The 14,627-nt window shown below is 37.9% G+C and overlaps 1 protein-coding gene across 1 annotated transcript in view; it reads left to right on the top strand.

Moving 5' to 3' along the window:
- The window catches only part of LOC129724475 (tyrosine-protein phosphatase non-receptor type 23-like), a 40,406-nt gene extending 33,408 nt beyond the window's left edge, over positions 1-6,998 (top strand). The window contains exons 2-3 of the mRNA XM_055679411.1: positions 5,000-5,080; positions 5,182-6,998. Coding sequence (XP_055535386.1) covers positions 5,000-5,080; positions 5,182-6,746 — 1,646 coding nt within the window. The 3' untranslated portion in view covers positions 6,747-6,998. The remainder of the gene's footprint in view (positions 1-4,999; positions 5,081-5,181) is intronic.
- Positions 6,999-14,627: the final 7,629 nt, after the last annotated feature.

Genomic DNA, 14,627 nt, shown 5'->3' with positions numbered 1-14,627 from the left:
TATGTATACGACTGAAAGGAATTTCTCATCATCATTACACACATAAAAGTCAGGTGATGCTGATAACTCTTTTAGACCTGTGTGATCGAGACTAAAGTCAGGCTGAGTCGTGCTTGCAAGTGCGACACAACAACGGAAGGTGCTCTGTAGGGCTAAATTTTTTCGAGCTAAATTTCTATTTTAAGAACGGCTTTTACCCGTTAACATTCAAGTGCATTAAGCACACAATGTTCACGTTCAGATATGTGAAAATCGACCAACACTTATTGCTGGTGTCATCGATTGATGAAAAGCTAGAGCCAATGATGGTGATCGGCGATAAAATCGGCGATAAACATTCGATCTTTTTCAGCGTGTGAGTCAACTTCGCCTCTCAGTTGGTTCTAATATTACCAATTCGGAGATTCGCTGAGATAATTCATTCTCTCTCAGAGATGGAATTTCCAATAGCACTACAAACCGATATTTCACTCTTCGCTGATAGAATCCAACTGTCAAAACACAAGAGAAGAATCGCGAGACGATAATTATCGGAAAAGAGAGTGATCGCTTGCATAATTATCCCCCTTTCTTTCTGAGTCGCAAGTGTTGACAGTAAAATAGGTTTTTCATCGTTTAACAAAATGTTGCTTGCTGTTGTCATTGTCAACTCGATGTACCTTTGTTCGTTGGTTTTATTTGCATCGAAGGTTTGTTCACTGATGTATGTTGGCCGAAGTTAAATATCGAAGTTTTTTTTTAAAAAGCAAAAACCCGCACATATTTTGGAGAAAAAAAAATCCGCAAATATTAATAGATTCGAAAAAAGTTTGCAAGCTATGCAAAAAATAACAACAAATATTTGCCATTTGAAAAAACAAAATCGGCCACGGACTCTGAAAATCTGCATTTCACAGACAATTCTGTAAATCTGGTATCCCTGTTTTGTGCTGTCTTTTAGTTGATCTAACGCTTGCAGTTTCCCTCTCTGAGTTTATGGTTTGCGATACAATTTTACGATTATCGGGACACTCTCACTCACAAGGTGATTCAAACCAAAGATTTTCGTTCCACGGCTCGATCGGATCGGGAGACGATAATGAATTACCGATTGGAGCAAATGAGACAATCGGAACATCGTATTAACGAGCGACGATAATCTCGCATACAGTTAACAGGCTAGAAAGTTCACGGAGTGTTCTCTCGGCAATTTATTTGTCACATAGGTTTTCTTCCCCTGAGACGATACAGAACATCGCGTGTTATGCGTGATCAGAATCCGATAGGATTCTCTCATGATAATTCTCTGATACTATTTTAACCATCTTTGGCTAGAGCTTAGAATTTTACTTTAAAAAGAGCAAATGGAGAGTATTAGTTACTAACTATTCGTCATTCGTTATTGGTTATTAGTTATTAGTTATTAGTTATTAGTTATTAGTTATTAGTTATTAGTTATTAGTTATTAGTTATCAGTTATTAGTTATTAGTTATTAGTTATTAGTTATTAGTTATTAGTTATTAGTTATTAGTTAATAGTTATTAGTTATTAGATATTAGTTATTAGTTATTAGTTATTAGTTATTAGTTATTAGTTATTAGTTATTAGTTATTAGTTATTAGTTATTAGTTATTAGTTATTAGTTATTAGTTATTAGTTATTAGTTAATAGTTATTAGTTATTAGTTATTAGTTATTAGTTATAAGTTATTAGTTATTAGTTATTAGTTATTAGTTATTAGTTATTAGTTATTAGTTATTAGTTTTTAGTTATTAGTTATTAGTTATTAGTTATTAGTTATTAGTTATTAGTTATTAGTTATTAGTTATTAGTTATTAGTTATTAGTTATTAGTTATTAGTTATTAGTTATTAGTTATTAGTTATTAGTTATTAGTTATTAGTTATTAGTTATTAGTTATTAGTTATTAGTTATTAGTTATTAGTTATTAGTTATTAGTTATTAGTTATTAGTTATTAGTTATTAGTTATTAGTTATTAGTTATTAGTTATTAGTTATTAGTTATTAGTTATTAGTTATTAGTTATTAGTTATTAGTTATTAGTTATTAGTTATTAGTTATTAGTTATTAGTTATTAGTTATTAGTTGTTAGTTATTAGTTATTAGTTATTAGTTATTAGTTATTAGTTATTAGTTATTAGTTATTAGTTATTAGTTATTATTTATTAATTATTAGTTATTAGTTATTAGTTATTAGTTATTAGTTATTAGTTATTAGTTATTAGTTATTAGTTATTAGTTATTAGTTATTAGTTATTAGTTATTAGTTATTAGTTATTAGTTATTAGTTATTAGTTATTAGTTATTAGTTATTAGTTATTAGTTATTAGTTATTAGTTATTAGTTATTAGTTATTAGTTATTAGTTATTAGTTATTAGTTATTAGTTATTAGTTATTAGTTATTAGTTATTAGTTATTAGTTATTAGTTATTAGTTATTAGTTATTAGTTATTAGTTATTAGTTATTAGTTATTAGTTATTAGTTATTAGTTATTAGTTATTAATTATTAGTTATTAGTTGTTAGTTATTAGTTATTAGTTATTAGTTATTAGTTATTAGTTATTTGTTATTAGTTATTAGTTATTAGTTATTAGTTATTAGTTATTAGTTATTAGTTATTAGTTATTAGTTATTAGTTATTAGTTATTAGTTATTAGTTATTAGTTATTAGTTATTAGTTATTAGTTATTAGTTATTAGTTATTAGTTATTAGTTATTAGTTATTAGTTATTAGTTATTAGTTATTAGTTATTAGTTATTAGTTATAAGCCAAATCAAAAGTGGTCTATTGAATTGGTTACCGGTTTTTTTTGTAGAATTGCTCAAGAGTAGAAGTCCTTGGAGCACGCACTGAGAGACAAATATCAATGACAGTAGTCTGCAGCCGGCTGTTCCTGTTCGTGATGTCTTGGCGAGGCATGACCTACCCTACATGTCTATTATAATATAATTTTATTTTATATTTTATTTTTTGACAAAAAGCTTTATTTTGTTGTGTCCAACGTACAGATAGGACATCGCCGTATTCAGCAATTGTTTTTCTTTAAAATTTTTCCACAACTTTGGTAAAGAAAGCAATCTGGTGTATTGAATGCCACCCTAGTTTACATGTATCACCAAGCAAAATAACAACATCGTTTAAAAACATTGTAAACAGCAACGGCCCCAAGCTGCTTCCTTGAGGTACACCACTCAAGTTAATGGACGTAGTTGAACTACACGCCAATTTCGCACGAAGAGATCGGGTACACGAATATGAACAGAACCATGCAAGTAAGCTGTCAGACACGATGATTTATTCTGTCGAATGCGGCTTTCAAATCCGTGTAAATCAGAGTCGGAGTTATAAAATGTTATTAATATTTCATCGACAGGAATTCTAGTCTTTATCGGCCCAGAGGCCGAAAATCGGCATGTTAAATTCCAATATGTCGACTTCTAGTTTCTGGAAAACTGCCAATAAGAATCGAATACCATCAAAATTGGCCTCTGGACATCATCAGAAGTTGCAATTTAATATCAAGAATCAATTCTAAACACAAGATGGTGACTTAATCATACAATATCGTTCGCTAGCCTGGAGGGCTAATGCGGTCTCGATCAACTAGATTATTGGTCGAGAAAATTTCCAGCCCGGAAAAATCCTCGATCTAATTGGGAATCGAACCCGATATCACAACCGTGTGGGAGTGCTAGCCAACCGACATCGCTAACCACAGAACCACGGGGGATGGTAATTTCCGACCTTTAAAATTACGCCGGAGAATAATTAAAAACATGCATATGAGTAATGAGTATCTTCTGATCCGGGACGCTGCACAGAAATCGGAAACAAAACATCTCGTAAAACTTGCAAATGCGTGTTTTAGCCACTAGGGTTTGCTTAACCGTTCTGTTAATCTGTTATGTTATTGTCTTGTATGGCATATGCGATACCAATTTGAATTTACTCGCCACAATTATGTGGATAAAAAACGCATGTTAAACAGCTATAAGATTTTACAAAAAAAAAAAAAAGAATTTAAGAATTATAATACGGATATACGTTCTAGGACAGAGACGGAGTATTTGTTTCTCACTATTGTTGAAAGCCCATTCTGAGTGGTACAACTTGAATCTTATCCCTTTTTACAATACACAGCGTACGTATTGGACAGTTCTTTAGATTTGAGGGTTTACTATTCAATTACAGAAGTAAAATTATTAAATAGACTGCAATCATTCATAACCTCAACAACTCAGTGTTTTAATTAATGAAACAAATGACTCTAAAATTGTGTTTTTATTACAGTGCCTTAATGCTGAATTTAGAAATAAAAAACCTGCTTCAGGGGCACTTCAATTGTATATCTTTAATCAGGTATTGACCTTCTTCTTCCGGTGAATAAAATTCTCCAAAAGTAAACAACTTAGCCAACGTTCGCTACGATAGACAGCTGAAACGCCGAAAGGTTTCCAATTAGAGCATAACTCATAAATTAAATTTACGCCGAAAAAAATTTACCAACATTGTCACGACCTACAACAGCTGCGCGTACAGTTTGTGACAACGTTCTGGCGGCATTCGGTTCCGTTAATACTGAACAAGTTACAAGCCGTCACTGTTAGTAATATAGTGACCGTTCCATTTACCAAGAGACGTACATTGACTTCGTCCAGCCAAAGAAGAACGAAGTTAGACGCCTCTCATCGAAGGTCTGCTGGGCGACAGGGCGACAGCGCGCATACACACACGCAAGGTCAAGTTCAGACCTTTGCTCAAACCAGTTATTGACCGATGGATCTACCGCTAGTTCGCATCAAATCAAATTGTTTACTGCTGATTACAGTTTTCACGGCCCTTCGAATGAAGGCTGACATCTTAATTTACAGCTTAGCGCAGATTTGTGGGGAATGTCCAGGCCGCTCCCTACTACCTAGCGCGATAAATTGATCATATAAAATTGACGGCTGTTGCCCCTCTCTAACCTCCTCCTCTTCGTGTCTTTCAATTACAGCCGTGTCATCGTCGGATAGTGATGATGTGCAACCGCCCTCTGGAGCCGGTCACGAAGCAAGCAAAACAGTTGGAGCAGCAGGTAACTTAATTGCTTGGATTTAGTGATGCGAAGCATATGGAGATGAGTTATGGAAGCTCGTGCTAAATGATTGTTTTTTTTTCTTTCTTTTATACTTGCAGCGATCTCCGGTCGATCGATTGGAAAGCCTTCTAACAGAGTACCGCTTTCGGATAGTAAGATCATAAAGCTAACAATTAAAACAATCGAGCCGCAGGTAATATCCGGGTCCAGAGGCGCTAGGAATCTGGGATTCTCAGCTGATGCTTCCCTGAATGCGATCCCCGGAGGGCTGAATAACGAACTAACTAATGCGAATTTTAAGCCTCCGGTAACATCAGCTTCAACTCTGGCAAAAGATAGCTACGGAAATCCGGTAACCCCTTACACGATGCTTGCATCAACTGGGCTGGAATCTGTTGGATTTTTGACCGATGTCAATAAGGACAATTTGCACAGTTCAAAGACAAATCAGAATACTAACTTGAATTTCAAGGTGCCCAGCTATGCATCTGGAATTCTAGAACCTGTTTTGTTACCACCGAATAATTTCAACAACAAGCCTAATCAGTACCCACAGGCTCCAACCAGCACCAGCAAGACCCCCCAACTGTTACCGAATATAAAATATCCAACCGTGGAAGAAGGAAAGATCCTTTTCGCTCAGAAGCCATTAAACGGTTTACTGCCTCCACTATTCCCAGGGGAAGAAGGACCGTCATACAATGTTGAAATTGGAACCGAACGTTCACCACCCTATGCAAAAGATCCATTCAGTGGATCACCGCTGGATACTGAACCTAGACTACCTAATGACAAACCACCAGTCGATTTCAACCAAAATGCTCAACAGCCTTTTATTCCTCCTTCCCGGCCCGTGCAGACTCCCCAACAAACTCCGCAAATACTTCAACCTGCTCTTCAATCGCCCGTACCCCAACCCCAACCGCAACCGCAACCTCAACCACAACCAACACAAGCACCAACTCAAAAGTACACCGGCGGCTTTGGGGGAGCTCCTGGTTTTCTTGGTAACCAACAGAACCTCGGAACAGCATACAAATCTACCACTCCTATTCCTCAAACTCCCCCAAAACCGGTCTCCTTCCAGCCCGCTCCCTTCCAACCACCTCCAACACAACCACCCACCAAAGCGCCAGGATCAAGCTATACGGGCAGTTTTGGATTTACCAACAATAACAATCTTCAACCACAACGACCCATCACTCAAAGCATTCCTCAGCCAACCCAAGCACCAGCACCGAGCTACACCGGTGGTTTCGGATTCGTGAATAACAACCAGCAACCGCAACAACCGAATTACCCACAACAGCCCCCTCAACCCCAACCAACCAAACCTCCCGGAGGATCGTACACGGGTGGATTCGGTTTTAACGGTAACAACAACAACCCACAGGTACAGCCACAACGTCCGAATAAATTCAACGGCAGTTTCGGTGGCGGTCCAGGCTTGCTTGGAAACCAGATGCAACCGGGAACGCACGTAAAACCGGGTGGAACCTTCCTGTCACCTTCATCTCCGGGAACAGCCGGAGTGAGCGGTCCCACTGGTGCCATACCGGTGCCACCATCGAAACCCGTCAGCAAACCGGCAGGGGTTACCTTCACTGGCAGTTTCGGGGGACCTCCAGGAATCCTGCGTCCGTTCGATAACGTTCAGGGCTAGAACTTGCTTCGGACGCTGGGGGTGGTGGATTTAAAGGGTATGCTCCCTTCCGGGAGCGCAGTTACCGTGAAAAGTATTTTCGACCGATTACGATTACTGTTAGTTTCGGATACCTTAGATACCTTAGGGTAAGATTGGGTGATGTTGTCTTGAAATAAACGTCGATACCGAGCTGCATTTCTACTGATATGACGGATGAATGAGGAAATTTATTTTTGAAATAAATTATTACTAAGCTAAGATACGGAAGAATGTGTCTTTCTTTTTTAGCGATTTTCGAAAACCCAATATCATATGCCCTTAGATGAGCGAAATTATCGTTATCTGATTGTCTAGGAAGCATCGCAAAGTATTATTTTTTTATTATTTTATAAACACTGGGATTATAAAGAGTGAGCCTCTGAAAGCAGCGCCTATTTGTTTTGGTCTTTCCTAAAAGCATTTTTACTATCTATAGCTCTATTCAAATTCATTTTCCTTAAGTTGAATGTAAAATTTCAGTTCACTTATCTCCGTTTTTTGTCTGTCTGACCTTTAAAAGTGTTTCTACGCTATTCTAACCAGGAACTATTATCTTATTTGACATTTTCTGTTTTTCTTAGCTCATGTTTTACCTATCCTGGTTTAAAAGATGAAATCATTTGTTATTTCAAGCTTAATTTGGAATTATTTTCTGGTTTGGTCTTTGTTGAAAAGTTTTTTCGCTCTTTGGAGATTTGTTTGCAAATATTTTATTTTTTGTCTTTTTCTGACCTTAAGGTGAAACCTCATTGATTCCAAAAATGGCCGACTTCGAATCACCACTTCGAATTTCCGAAAGCACAAGACTCGGAAATAGTTAATGCGTTCTCTGTGAAAATGCTATTTCATGTTTGCTGTGGTGAAGCAAACATAAAATAGAATTTTCATTGGGAACGCAATGAGTATTTCCGAGTCTTGTGCTTTTGAAAATTCGAAGTGGTGACTCCAAGTCGGTCATTTTTGGATTCAATGAGGTTTCACCTTAAGAAGTGTGTATGAAAGGGCTTTTTTATCATTCTAAGTTTAATTTAAAATCAATATTCATTACCGACCTTTTGAGGCGTTTTCCGCCGTTCCGAGCGTATACTTGAGTTCTTGTTTTGTCTTTTTTGAGTTATTTTTTGTCATTTTTTTAGCCTTAAGGGGTTATATACCTTTTTAGTTTTCAAAAAACCGAAAAAAAATTTATTGTATTATCTTCAAATACAACATCTTGAGAACATTTTCACAAATTTTCATGAAGATCTGAGCAATAGGAAGAAAGTTAGAGCGATTTGCAGCGCGCCTCGCCACGGCCGCATAAGCTAAACTTGAAACTTTACACGCGATTATCTCGGAATAGTGATTTCCGAAAAATGACTTTGCCGTGATCCTGATTGCGGGAAAACTACTGAACCGATTTCCTTCATCTTTTTTTTTTTAATTTTCGTAAATAAATTCGCCGGTCCTTGAACGATCGCTTTTCGAAACATACAGTTACATTTTGCCGCAAAAAAAATTTTAATGCAACTTTTAGCGCTCAAAACGTGCATTTTTTGGGAAAAATGTTCCTATTTGCACTGAAAACAAAATACTCATAAAAGCGATCGTTCAAGGACCCGGCACACTTCTAAACTAATAAAATAATATGAGTTTTTTGATTTCGGTTGACCCGCTGAGTCTCTATCAGGACCACCGCAAGCCTCTGCAAAAAAATAGCGTTTCGGGGAAACGGCCATTATAATTGGTATATCTCTAAATCAAACGTATTTTTTTGTTGTTGACAAACTGTACTTTCAGAAAAATACCCCTTTTATGCAATGAAAATGGTGCTATGCACTTTTTTTTTGTTGTGGAATAAGACTACTGCGTCCATTATTTAGAACTATTGTAGTATATCCCTCTTACTATACGTGCTATATAGGATACCCAGTCACCCCACTATTGATCGAGTGATGACCGGTTTCCTCGGCACGCTCCTAGTCAGGTATAATGTGCTTAATAAAGTCAATTACCTTCCGAGGATTAGCAGACCAAATTTCACAAGGTTGTAAGCAACCCTTGTTGAGAAATTTAATTCTGCTCATATATAATGCACCACAGCTGCATAGCAGATGTTCCGAGGTTTCACTTTCTATGCTACAAAAGCGACAAGTATCGTCTTGAACCCGACCAATGTTCTTTAGATGATACTTACTCGGACAGTGCCCTGTTATTAGTCCTGTGTAGATACAGAGCGCCCACTTATTAAGCTCTAATAGCTTTTTTTGTAATTTTTGCGTTTGGCGTTATTACCCTTTTCGACTGGTGACATCCTCCGACAGCCATCCAGTTGGAAGTCACCCGTTGTTCTTCCCAGTTTTTAAGTTCCATTTTTATTGTACAGTTTGAAATGCCACAAAAGGGTTCTGGACCAATGAATTGGGAGGTGAAACCTTGTTTGGCCAGTTCGTCTGCTTTTTCATTGCCTTCAATTCCGCAGTGCCCTGGAACCCAGTACAGATTGACAGAGTTCGTACGACACAGGCTCCGCAGAGAGAGAACACACTCCCAGACAATTTTTGACGTGCATTTGGAGGCACATAAAGACTTCAGCATTTTGAGAACAATTTGTGATCATTTTATCTATTTTTAGTTTTTGAACTTTTTAATTTTAATTGCTTTTTCTGACTTTTAGGAATGTTTTCGCTAAACTCAGTTCGATGTGAAGAAGTAGCTTTTCGTGTGTACCCTTTTTGATCTCAAAAAACGACATTTAGACATGTTTATTCTCCATTCTGAGCATATCTATTCTAAGTATTTTCGCTATTTCGAGCTTAATTGGGGATATTATTTTTTTGGACTTTTTCTGGTCTTAATCCTTTCAGACCCAGCCCACACAAATGTGTAGGTAGGAAGTAACGTAAGAATAATTTAACAATTTAGTATTTCAATAGTTTATTGTAGAGCTTTGAATTGATAGAATATTCGTTTCTTTTGTACTTCCTGCCGCTAGTTTCAAAACGAGAACACAAAAGACAGTTGTTTATGTTCGGTAATAAATATAATAAATAAATAAATAAACAAGTAAATAAATAAATAAATAAGATAGGCTTTTGGACGCACAATTTCGGATGAATTGTCATTTTTTGTAACACCTTTAAACGTTTTTTCATCTTTCGATTTTTCATGGACTCTAGAACCATTTTATCCTTATTCCAAACTCAATTACCTTTTTTTACATTTGTTTTGTCTTTTCTGGCCTTTCGAAATGTTTAACCGTTATTCTGACCTCAATTTTAAATCGCATTGTTGTTGATTTTTCGGATAGTTATGATTGTTTTTCATTATTCTGAGCTTTACTTGGGGTTAATTGGGTAGCGTTGTAGTAGAGATATGAGAGCAGAAGAATAGGAGAGATTCGGAGAGAACAATGTGAAAGTTGAAGTGTTTTCTTGTTTTCTTTAGCGATACCGTTTACCGTGCAACGCACGTGCTGTTTGAATAAACCGTAGCGTAGTTCACTCTGTGGTGAATTCGAGAACAACATTAGAATTGTTGTTTATTGCATGGCATATACAGTAAGGACAATGGATATCGACTTTGGCGGTATTCATAAAGTACATCACGCATATAGGTGGAAAGGGGGATAAGAAAATCGTGACAATTTGTGACGTAAGGGGGAGGGGGGGGGTTGACGTTGTGTGACGTCACATGAAAAATATTGAAAAATAAAAAAATGGCTGGAAAAATTGCTTAGTTCACCTCCTTTTTATTTACAACCTTTTGATTCATAATCAAACTGAAACTAATTGGACAAAAACAATTACAGCAAAGCAAATTCTTCTGAAACTGGTTGCTTCAAGGCATCAGCACAAAGTCCTCATTCCCCAAATGGGTCTGACGTAGTGTTGTCACATTTTATCTGTACTGGGAAATGCAAAAATTCTGTGTTGTACTGTTTCCGACAAAAATCCGTTCCATTGGAACATTGTTGTTTATTTTGTAAACCTGTGATCAAACAACTTCAATGAGTTTGTTCATTCTTTTGAGAATATAAGACCATTTCTAGAGTCCGTGGAATTTATTAACGATGAGCGAAATGTTATTTTCCTTTTTTTTTTTGTTAATTTTTTCAAGGACGTTAGGTAAAGCAGTCCGATTCGTAATTGAACCATATCCGGACTACTTCGTGATAAGGGCGAATCCTTGCTTGTTTTCCTATCTAGTTTCGCCCTAATCACGAAGTAGTCCGGATATGTTCATATGATACAAACTTCGCAGCCAACTGTGTTTACCTACAAAACGCTTGCGGGGTTAGCGCTACAACCCCACGGACACTAGGTACAGTTTATCCCGAGCCAGGATTCCAACTTACAACGACTGACTTGTTAGGTCAGTATCGAACCTCGAGCCATTTTGGGACAGGATACTCACGGTTCAATTTTTTTAATAGGAGAGGGGAGTTGCTGTGACGTGACGTACTTCTTCTGGGGGTGGAGGTTTCGTCAATAACTGACAAAAATTGACAAGGGGGGAGGGGGAGTAAAATTTAATCAAAATTTGCGAGACGCTCTTGTGGTGGCCATTTCAAATTTTGTTTTGGGGTAAATATCAAAAGTTTTGTCTTCTAAAAAAAGTCCCCATGAAAATTCCAGCTTCATCGTTTAGCAGGCTCCTTCCCAGAGCCAGGTTTAGTCTCTAAATTGAATTCATGAACAGACATTCGAAGCAGCTTTCCGTTGCGTAGTTTAGAAGAGTATATTTCCTCGATATTTATTCGCCGGAAAACAGTTCTAATATTAGGCACCTTGTTTCGCTGAAGAAACAATGACGGCCGCATGGAAGCGAAATGAGTATGCGGAAAAAATGAGTAATGCTAAAGGTTCCTTTTTGGGCAACTATAAAAGACAGAAACAAAGCCAAAACTAACTTTTACACCGAGGTTTCAGAAAATTAGGTTTGAGTGAAATATTTAAATAAAAATCAATTTAGAAATAATAATTAACATAGCCTAACTTTTTTGGAACAACGATTTTTTGTGCATTTCCAAGACACTTGATTAAAAAAATCTGATTTCGACAATTTCTGTGCATTTTTCATCGATCAACTAATTGAAACTTCGACCGCTTTGGGCTCTACAACCCAATGTCTGATAGACCTGAAATTTTGTATGAGGATTTTTTCGAGAAGACGATGCTAAAAATTGCTAAAAGCAATTCGGAGGAAATTTTTTCCATGCATTCTATTAGCACCCTTATAGAAAATAATGCAGAACCCTGACGATAAAAAAAATAAAGATAAAAGGTTTCAAACCTCCCCCCTCCCAACCTTGGCTACGCCACTGCAATGTCGATTTCTTCCTTTTTTGAACTTTACAAACGTTTTTTCACCATTTCGAACAAGAACCGTTTTTTTTTATTTTATTTTTGTCTTTTCTGGCCCTTAGGCACAATTTTTGCCTTATTCGATCTATCTTATTTGCTATTATTGGCATCTTAAAGCATTTTCATGCTATCCTGAGGACAACTTGGGATACGTTTTTGTTTGGTATGTTCTTTAGATGTGTTTTTGTCAATTCTGGATCTATTTTTTATTTACCTTTCCTCGACTCTAGACACGATTCTTTACTATTCTGTGTTATACTTGGAGTCGTTTCATTCTTGTTTTTTTTTTGTGGTCTCTAGAAGCTTTTTTTCGCTGTTTAGAGAGCTCGTTTCACGAGCTCAATTTTAGATCATTTTGGTTTTGGCCGGTCAGAAAACGAAAGGAATGGTTTTTTTTGCCATTATGAGCCTAATTAGCAATCATTTTATTTTTCTGATCTTTAGAAGCGTTTGAGCTTAAATTGGAAAAAAAATCATTTTCGTGGAATTATGAGCTAAACTTCTGATTATTATTTTTTTTCACTTTTCTAATCTCAAAATGGGAACATTTTCGTTTTGGCCTGTTCTGGACTTTAGAACCGTTTTAATAATGCTAGGCTCAATTAGGGTTAATTACTTACTCTGCTTACAGACACCTGAGGAGATAGCTCAGAAAGTAGAGTTGAATTTAACCGAACCCACTATAACACTTGCAGTCTCCAACCCTCTCTGCACCGGAACAACGGTCAAGTATTACGTCAAAAAGTGGTTTTACCTCATTGCTAACCACCTGGATACTGGCAGTTAGCTACCAGTGCTGGTTGGTGTTTGACTCGCCACACACGTTGCAGTTCCAGGACTATCTTAGAGGCGTAAGTAATTCTTGTCCGTGCAATGGTTATGTAGGACCAGAGAGCCAATTGTGGTTTCAATCCCTAGGTTTTGACAAACAGTGAGCTGCTAGCCCAGAATACCTTTGTAGGTTATTTTGACTGCGTAGTCAATTTGGGCTGTCCAATTGAGCTGCTCTCGTGTGGTGGCCAAAGGTAAATGAAGTGCAGCCCAAGCAAAGCCTAATAAAGTTCAAAGATTGACCTGTCTCTCTATTTCCAGCACCATGCGCACCACACCAACGGCAGCTTTGGTGGCCACGCTCTGCTTACTGCCTCTACATATTCATATTAAGGTCTTCTTTTGTGTATTTGATAACGTTTCACCTTAAGTCCTCAAAATGGGCATCCAAATCAGTTTGGGAGTGCAGCGCAGCATTACGGGAGATATCCCGACAGAACCAGATTCTTTTGTACTTGGTACCTGGTATCAGGCCAATGAAAATGCTGATTACCTCGCATTACTTCTCCGGACGTTACCATCCAACTCCATTTCAGATATGGAATTCAAATCCCAAAAAGGTGGTTTGTCTCTTCAACTATGCGATACCAAACTAGGGCAGAGCAATACTACCAACCAACGCTCCATCAATGAGTACGGGTATCTCGTAATCTGTGTACAGCGATCGGGGCCAGACACAAAAGATAATCATCCTTCAGTTCCTTCAGAGGAGGCTGCACAGACCACACCCTGGATGTCTGAGTCTTCGCACATCTTCCGAGCTAAGTTGTCCGCTCACTATGATAGTCGCTCCTCGTACGCGCAAAACGAGGGCATGCGAAGAAGACAGCGGTGTCTTCCACATCCACGCGATCGGGACACATGGGGGACCCCGCGTGCCTGAACCTGAGTAGATACGGCCTGAAGCAGCCATGGATCTATGTCAGGTGTATGTTCACCCCTCCCGAGCCATCCGAGTACTTTAGGGATAAGTCAGTGCGTCCCCTTCACTGAATTGGACTATTCCCGCTGCCATATGATCATCGAGAATAAACTACCTCGTATGCTCCTTGTGTCTCGTTGATCGAATCACTTTACATCCTCCTTAATGGCGATGCTGATAGGCATCATGCCGTACTGTACGATACGCACTCGCAACCACGCTGGCAGGAAGTTTCGACTTGCTACCTTACACTGCTGGGCTATTCGACATCATTCAAGATAGCGCTGCAAGAGCTGTTGTGGCCCTCTTTCAGACATAGTTCAGAATCAGTTTTCGTGAAATCTTGTACAACAATACCGGTTTATGGATGCTCCTGAGCGCAAGCGCTATGGAGTACCAGCTGGCGCTGTTGAACGCATTCTTCACGTCGAGCGTGCCCCTTCTATTACACTGGACGGCTACTTCAGAATAGCATCCAGACCGTTTATACTCTTGAGGTACCTCTTCATGACTGCCCGGGACAGCCCGGGCTCCACTTTTATAGCCAGCCTGATTAACAGGTTCGGGATTCCATGCATTCTCGGTGTCTCAGTTATTTTTAGGGAGTTGGCGATCACGATTATTCTCTCATTCGTAGTCCTTGCCTCCTCCTTAACCTCGACACGGCTGTTGTCGCTCACGGATTGGATGTCGGACGTAAGACTGGATCGCCGGAGGCCAAGGATTTGATTCGTGGTGTGGAAAAATTCACTCTATGATACG

The sequence above is a fragment of the Wyeomyia smithii genome, chromosome 2 (genome assembly GCF_029784165.1).
Source record: "Wyeomyia smithii strain HCP4-BCI-WySm-NY-G18 chromosome 2, ASM2978416v1, whole genome shotgun sequence".
NCBI lineage: Eukaryota > Metazoa > Arthropoda > Insecta > Diptera > Culicidae > Wyeomyia > Wyeomyia smithii.
Note: the sequence above shows the minus strand (reverse complement) of the source record. Positions and strands in the feature narration are given on the sequence as shown.